General features: G+C 31.0%; 1 protein-coding gene across 3 annotated transcripts in view; it reads left to right on the forward strand.

Annotated features, from left to right (window-relative positions):
* The window catches only part of LOC106459882 (lysine-specific demethylase 6A-like), a 43,644-nt gene extending 35,031 nt beyond the window's left edge, over nucleotides 1-8,613 (forward strand). For 2 of the 3 annotated variants that reach the window (XM_022386455.1, XM_022386453.1), the window contains exons 12-17: nucleotides 392-518; nucleotides 972-1,186; nucleotides 1,532-1,676; nucleotides 3,427-3,611; nucleotides 3,897-4,023; nucleotides 4,577-8,613. In XM_022386455.1, coding sequence (XP_022242163.1) covers nucleotides 392-518; nucleotides 972-1,186; nucleotides 1,532-1,676; nucleotides 3,427-3,611; nucleotides 3,897-4,023; nucleotides 4,577-4,864 — 1,087 coding nt within the window. In that variant the 3' untranslated portion in view covers nucleotides 4,865-8,613. The remainder of the gene's footprint in view (nucleotides 1-391; nucleotides 519-971; nucleotides 1,187-1,531; nucleotides 1,677-3,426; nucleotides 3,612-3,896; nucleotides 4,024-4,576) is intronic. The other variant, XM_022386454.1, reaches the window with a different exon arrangement.
* Nucleotides 8,614-8,821: the final 208 nt, after the last annotated feature.

Below are 8,821 nucleotides of genomic sequence, written 5' to 3' on the forward strand. Positions count from 1 at the left end.
CAGGGTGGTTGGCCTTTGGAATGGGTTACCTTCAGATGTTATTGAGGCAGTAAACTTAAGTGAGTTTAAGAAAAATCTTGATAAGAATATGAATGAAAAGGGAGTTTAAAATTGTTTTTAGTTTTTTAAATCATTTTAATTTAGTTTTGATGAAGGTACAACCGAGATGGACCAATAGGTTCCATGTTGTCTCAAAATATTATATGTTATGTTAAACTACACTTATTGGTAAAGAATTAATATATCATTTTAAATTATTAATTTTTTACATCTTAATATTTGAGTTGGATCTAGTAACATAATTGTTTGTAACCACTCTTTATGTAAAATGTACTTGTCATAAAAGATAGAAATGTGAACTCACCAGAGTATGTTTTTACTTGTTTGTCAGGGGGAAGAAGGGGAAAAAAACAAGTACATTTAAGACAATCAAGTTTGGCACAAATGTTGATCTTTCTGATGAACGTAAATGGAGAACACAACTGCAGGAGCTCACTAAGCTCCCATCTTTTGCAAGGGTACATATTTTTTATTGCTTGGTGTGTCTCTTAAGTGTTGAAGTGGAAAGGGCATTAATTACATTGATTATGCTATACACTTGATAAGGATAAGATATTACAGTGGGTTAATTTTATTTTTAATAATTTTAATTTGTTCATAAAAATTTATAGTTTTGGAAGATTGCATAATTTCTTTGAGAGAAACTATTAAGTTAATAGAATTAAATTAGATTTAAACTTTATATATTTGAAGGTTAGATCTTAATATTTTGATTTGTTACAATCACAAATTTTAACATTAGATATTATATCTTTTTATTAGTTAACATAAAATAAACCTAAAATTAAACCAGTACCTTCATATGATGATTTGACCACAAACCTATGACTTAAAATAAATTCCATTTTGGCAGTCAAATACCTTAGTCTTTCTGGCAATGTTTTAGCTATAGCTGCTATACTATTCCCCAGGTGGCTACTTCTGGGAACATGCTGAGCCATGTTGGCCATACTATTTTGGGAATGAATACAGTTCAATTGTATATGAAAGTTCCCGGAAGTCGGACGCCCGGTCATCAGGAAAACAACAACTATTGTTCCATCAACATCAACATTGGTCCTGGGGATTGTGAGTGGTTTGCAGTTCCTGAGCCCTACTGGGGAGTAATCCACAGACTGTGTGAAAGGTAAACCTTTTTCTTGTAAGATCTTGGTTTTTTATTTTGTTTCTGTTTCCATTGTTTCAACATTTTAATCTATGTTGAAGAGCAAACCTATGCAAATACTGAAGATTGAGTAACATTTACTTTTAACATTAACAAAAAAAATTCTAATTCTTAATGGTTTTGACTTCCTTTTAAAAAATATACATTATACAATTCCCATTGGTGAAAAAGTTTTAAGGTAATTTCTGAATAGAACAAGATGTGTTTTTTAAAAATATTGTAGGTATACTCTTGTAATAAAGAAAACAATATAAGGTTTTACTGACTATTACACCTATATCATTACATTTTTAAATTTTATTCCAGAAATAACATCAACTATCTGCATGGTTCCTGGTGGCCAATCATTGAAGACTTGCTTGCTGAGAATGTTCCAGTATATAGGTTCCTGCAAAAACCTGGGGATTTTGTGTGGGTTAATGCTGGTACTGTTCACTGGGTCCAAGCTGTGGTGAGAAATTCTGTCATTTACTAATATTTATCAGAACCTCTTCATATAATGTATACATTTGTAAATATAAATTGGCATAAAATTATGTTATAATAATAGTATTAATAAATTTAAAGAGTTTAAATAATACTAGAGAGTTTAGTCCGTGTGTGTGTATTGACATAATAAAGATTAAAATTCATTTATGAAAAACAGTCAAAGCTTTTGGTATTTGAAAACATTTAAATGAGTATTCATTTGTTTACAGAAAAAAAAAAGAAAGTTTATCCATAATTATGTTTTCATCATCTGGAAGAAACAATTATACTCATGACAGTGATTACATCGTAAATATTTTATGTTGATTTTTTTTATTTAATAAGAGAAACAATTTTTGTTTCTAGAAAATTTATAATAGGATGGGTCCCCATAAACCCTGTTTTCGGTCCTATTATCAATTTGAAACACTACAACAGATTATAGCCTGGCATGTAACACCTGTGTTTACCTGAGGAAAGAAATACATACATGAAATCACAATGTTATTCCTGTAACCCACAGAAAGCACAACTACAGCGAGCGTAAAGCATGGATGTGGTGTGTAAGAGATAAGAAATGCTGAAATCCACATTGTCCAAGTTATGCTGTCACTAGAACCTTAGTCACATGTGTCATCAGAACTACTGCTCCATCCTGCCTGTTAGTGATGTGATTTTGAACATTTCTAGAAACCCTGTAGGTGTTGAGGGAATGATGTAGCATTTTCTGTACTTCGGCATGTCTGCTGGTCAATCTTGAAAAACAACGAGTATGAGAATTTGGTATTACACTATTATGAATGTCAGATTATATACAATGTCACAATACATATGAATATTCAGTGGCATAGTTTCTGAGGTTTTTTAGCATTCATGACAACATCTGTTTATACTGTGCAAATATTAAGGTGATATGTGGATGTGGTCAGTGTTAAAACTGAATCAATTTATGTGTAACTGACTGATGTTTGGCAAAAATCAATACCATACCCAGTGGTGTAGGAAGAGTTTCAAAGCAGGGGTGCTTGGCTAGATTTTACAATGAGAGACTGAAAGTATAAGGAGCTGCTGTGCTGCCAAAGGCATCTCAATATAAGCAGGTCTGGGCGCATTTCCCCCATAATAATATAATTTACAGTTGCTATATATATCAAATATGTAAGAGTGGGGGCACTATAGCACCCCCAGTTTTGATGCCGCTTATACCCCTAACCTACACTCCATATACATAAACACATTGTACACATCTTTTCTCAGTACTTTATTGTTCACTGATTTTTAGTGCCAGAAATCACTCTCCTCGAGATCCATCCATCATAGAAGTCAGCTACAAGAGGGTATAAGTTTATTATTTTTCTTTGAGTCACAATTTATATTTGCTTAAGGTCTACATATATCTCTAATTTTTTAATGGCCATAAAGTATTTTGTTTTTGAAAGCTATATTTTTATATTATGCTTAATTTGAAAACAAAACTGTGCTTATAATATAAATAAACCATATTTTATATTATGTTTATAAATGTCTGTTAGTAACTAATGCTTAAGTAATATCTCGTTCTGAAGTAGATGTTCAATTATTATGATAATATTGGTTTTTAATTATTACTTTTAATTTTTTAAATGATACAGATTAAGAAACATATTTGAGTACCAGATCTTTATCACACTATATTATTATGTATTACAGTTTCTGAGTTAAAAGAATCTTTCCTGTTATTACATTTACACTAGGGATGGTGCAATAATATTGCTTGGAATGTTGGTCCATTGACAGCCAACCAATATCGACTGGCCATAGAGAGATACGAATGGAATAAAATAGAAAAGTACAAGTCCATTGTTCCATTGGCTCATTTGACATGGAATTTGGCTAGAAACATCACAGTGTCAGATCAAAAACTGTATAAATTAATAAAGTGAGTGAACTATTTTTTGTCATCTAGCTAAAACAAAAAATGTACTAAGGAAGAAGCCTGCTTTGTTAAAGTAAAAAGAACATTTTAAATGGAAAAGTTTCAAGGCATTGTTTTGTTCTTTCCTAACAGATATCACTTGATTCATAGTAAACTTGTCTGATGACTATCAAATTAACTGAATGAGATTTCAACAGTTATGAGGTGCTCATATATTTCATTTGAAATATTGTGTTCCAGAATTTGAAGCTTCAGAACAATTGATCTTGATATCTGTGCTCTTCACAGGTTCTGTCTAATGAAGACATTGCAGATGTGCCAGCTGTCTATTGATTTAGTGAAAAGTCTTGAAAAGAACATTAGGTGGCATGGTCGAGGAAAAAATGAAACTGCACATTATTGTGGAAATTGTGAGGTACTAATGTCTGATAATTTTCTGCATAATTATGGGGTCAAGTAATGTGCTTGTGTTTATTTTAATCTCTGCAATTGTTGTTGTTTAGGCAGATTTGATGCTAGGAACTATTTCTGAAGATTAAACTATTTTCTTAACATGTAAATATAATATTTTCATGAAGTAGCACTTTTTGTAACAGAACCAATTCTTTAACTTGAAATGCATAGTATGATAATTTTTTTTTTCAATATAGTTTAGGTAATTCAATTTAGACTGATTTTTTCTTTTTGTTAGAAGCAAGATCTTAATTATATTTTAGTCATACTGTTCAACTGAAATAAGAAATATAGAAGCATTCATTTAAATTTTAAATGATTTCTTTAATGAGAGACTGAGAAATAATTACCCTCTGAACCAGTATTGGACAAATTACAAATAGTTTTTATATAAGGAATAATAATACAATAAGATCAAATTTTTTATTTGTGGAACAAATATTTGACAGTGTTGAAAAGTAAAATTAAGCCTGCTGATAATTTCTACTGTTTCATTTAAAACAAAAAATCTTTAGCTTGAAGTGTTCAACATCCTGTTTGTGAAGGAGGTGGACAAGAAACATATGGTTCATTGTCTTGATTGTGCCATTAAGGACAACTCAGAATTGGAAGAGTTTGTCATTTTGGAGGAGTATACAATGGAAGACCTAATGGATGTCTACGACAATTTTATCCTACATCCTGTAAGACTGCTTTCATGTACTTTCTATAAGCAGAATAATCACAACTTCTTAAAACCATTAAGAAATACTATAAAATTGAGAAAAGTTACAGACGCTAATCTTTTGGTATCTTTAGGCTAAATGAAGTGATTCAATAGGTGTGAAGTAGATCTTACAAGTATATTTGAACATTCATGTTTTATTATATTTGTATTGTATTAATTAATATATGTTAGATCCATGCCAGCCTGATGGTTCAGGTCCTCAACTCACAATCTACAAGTCACGGGTTTGTATCCTCATCACCGAACATGTTCACCAATTTAGTCATGGGAGCATTATAGTGTGATGGTCCAACCCACTATTCATTGGTAAAAGAGTAACCCAAGAGTCTATCACACTAAATTAGGGGTGGTTAGCACAGATAGCCCTTGATTAGCTTTGCACGAACTTAAAACAAAACTAAACATGCAAATAGAAATATGCTAATGTTTTTAGCTTCCATATTGGCTTTTTGAGCAATTACTCTTCATATTTGAAAACATTTTTCAAATGAAATTTTTTTGTCCAAAACTTGGGGAAATCATGTATCAATTTGCATTGTCTCTACCTAATAGAGGATTTTATTGTCCATACTTCCACAAGAATTAAACCCTCTGCTTTTTTGTATTAACCAAATAGCTTGAATTATAACATCTAAAATGATTAAAGTAATTTCATAAGAAAACAAAAAATACATTTCTGACTTGATATTGATAAATCAACTTCAGTACCAATATATACAAGTATAACCAATTAGTAAATTTCTATATATTAATCTTATGGCTTTTCAGAAAAATATGCCTTCTAAAAGAATGTTTGAACAATGTTTACGGGTGAAAAACGCATATTGAAGTATGCATATTATAACTGTAGGGCTTTGAAGATACATAGCTTGTTCTTTGAAGGTGAAATAGCAAAAATACCAATTAATAGATTTTGACTGAGTAGATATGATTTAAGTTATGTTAAGTGTAGTCATATATACTTCCATATTACTGTATGTGATTTTTTTTTTCTTGTTGCACTCTGGTTTTCAAGCTTTATATCAAGGAAGTTCCATAGTTAAATAGGTTCAAATAGTTATTTTCTAACATTTTTCTTTTTGCATATCTTTTTCTCTACATTTTCTATGAATAATTTCATTTATTATAAATTTTCTCTATTTCAGCTACCAACAGCTTCAACTACTGCCACATGACAACATCTTGAAACTAGTTTCTAGAAATTACAGATATGCTCAAGACATTTGAAAGTTTCACACACACTGTTAATGTAAACAAGTTGTTAACAGATCAACATTTGTTTCTGTTGGAAATTCTATAGGCTGAGATGATATAAAAGCAGCCTATTTTTTGTTCTCAGATGAATGACCTTATGTTGTGAATTCTGAACAAGATGGAAAATTTTGTAGATTTCCCCAGTAGTTTTTAATTATTATTATTTTTTGGTTTGTCTATCTTCCATCTACAGAAGCTAGTGTTAAAACTTGTATAGTGGATGTGTAGATACAAACATGTGATAATATGGGTTGTTTTTGAGGCATTTACTTATCCATCTTCAGTTTAGAACAGCTGATATAAGGACTATTAACAGACTGAAACCAGCATGCAATTACAACTAGATGAAAAGAAGAAATTATAAAAGTTCCTTTATTGAAAATTTGAAGCCCATGTACCCATGCCAAATGCAAAGTGTGATTACAGTATTTGGTATTTTTTATGGTGGAGTTATTCTTAAGGCAACAGATATAACATACCTAAGTGCAGTTGATGCAGTTATACCATTTTGCACATACAGCCTTTTTCTGGTGAAGACAATTTGATGCATGAGTGTATTGATGCTTTGCCAGTAATACATCAAGTGCAAGACTTTGAGTTATGAAATGGTTTTCTGACAGTGATGAGAAGTGGCAAAGCAAAAAAATCTATTTGACTAATATTTTTTATGTTTTTATTTTACTTTTAGTTTACGAGAGAAAAATTGCATTGTATAGCTGTTCCTAGGATTGCACTAAGGCTTGTTCTAAAGCAGTTTCTAGACAATGATTTATGGATTCTAAGCAGATGTAGGGTCTCCAAACAATTCAACACTAAGAAAACAGAAATGTTTCATATAAGCTGTAAAGTAGTGGAAGGTTAATTGGTTCTAAACTTCTAGAATAGTTAACACTTCCTTAGTTATGCACTGAGACTTTTAGGTTTATATGTAGTCATTTGCAACAGTGGTTATGTTAGCTGTCAGGAGTACAAGTGTAGTATTTTTATTTAACATGTTCATTGCCACCAGTAGTATTAATAATTCCTACCCTAGTTTCATTCAAGAAGTGGCGAGGAGCAGTTATAGTGTTCCAAACTCGTATGCTACAAGAGAAATTTGACTGTGTAACATAATTGTCTGTGACCAACTGGTATGTCATGTGGTCCATAACTAAGGGTCGATTGTGACCCACTGGTGGGGCACATGGCAGCGAACGTGTTCATTCACTAACATTTTATGTCTTATAAATACCACAATACAATTATAACAAAAGAAGGGTAGCCATCCATCTTTCAAATTATAATGCCAAAAATACTGCTAACTTGTTTAGTTGAATATTATGCACAACATTCACTGCCAAGTATAATATACAGACGGGTTAGTGGTCTCTTGACCAAAAGTATTCCATAATTTAAACTGTCGTAGGTATTAAATAATTTTATTGTTATTATTAATATTTTGCTTTAGTTGATGAGAGTATAGCAGTTTGTGCCAAACTTAAAGAACAAGTGAAGCTAACTGTTAAGGAACAGTTATGTGGGATCCCATAAGGCCAACTGCTTTTAAGATTGATTATTTCAGTTCTATAAAAAATGTTACTTAATTTACAGAAAATGGAAACATAACTTATGTCCAGCTGGTCAATATGTAAGTTTGGAACCTAAGCTCACCAAACTATGCAACCATTATTCATGATATACTTCTGCCATATCTGAAAACACTGCCATTTTACCAAACTATGGTTTTTAACTAAGCCTTGTCATTTTTGTATGACAGTATCATCAAGAGATGTGTCATCCTCACTGTTTGAAGCACATATGGGTAGTTTTATATATTAACCTTTTACTGGTTGATGATTTTGCTGGGGTACCCAAAGTCAGAAACTCTTGAATTATATTTCATACATACATTCACATTACCATGAAAATATGTAATAGTAATGTGCTGTACATTGTTCTTATTAAAAATTAAGTTATTGATATAATATTTTCACTTTTCAACTCTTAAATATGTCGTAGGTGTGTATATAATATCTATATTTTAAAACTGTTCAAAAAATGGGTTTGTTACATAGTGAAAGATAATATATTTCATATTCCACCTTTATAAATCTATACTTTGAAGAAAACATAATGGTTATACTTAGCTGGAAAACTGGATTGTCTTGAACTTTTTTTTTTTTGCAAGAAAGTATGGAGGTTAATGTAAACATAAAAATCTTTTATATCACAAGCAAAATATTTCTTATTACATAATTATAAAAATCTGGAATTTTGGATTGCTAGAAAATTGAAACTTCTGATATATTATTTTGGAAAAATTTCCCTATGATTGAATCATGGGGTGGCAAACTTGGATACATATATCATGTAAATTTGATGACACTGTGATGTATCATGCTTTCATGTACAGCTTAAGGTGCCTGTGACACAAATTTACAGAAGTTTTTCTGGCATAAAAGGTAAAAAGTATTACAGTTCTGAAAAGTTGAAACCAAGCATACAGAAATATAGGCTTGGTGCTTATGTGATTGTTAAAATATATATATTCAGTTTTGATAAGAACTTCATTCTTCATATTACCGTGAATCACAAGAAGCAAGAATTGCTCACTTGTAAGTATAACTACCTAAGGAGTTAATACTTATAGCACTGCCATTTAGATAGATATATACTTTTTTCACCATGTGCAAACCAAGGTAACAACTAAGACATCACATGTACTCACATAGCTGAAAACCTTTTAAAGGAAATTTTTTCTATTAAAACTGTTCCTCTGCCTTTCTTGAGATAAAAGTAT

The sequence above is a fragment of the Limulus polyphemus genome, unplaced genomic scaffold, assembly GCF_000517525.1.
Source record: "Limulus polyphemus unplaced genomic scaffold, Limulus_polyphemus-2.1.2 Scaffold674, whole genome shotgun sequence".
In the NCBI taxonomy this organism is placed as follows: Eukaryota; Metazoa; Arthropoda; class Merostomata; order Xiphosura; family Limulidae; genus Limulus; species Limulus polyphemus.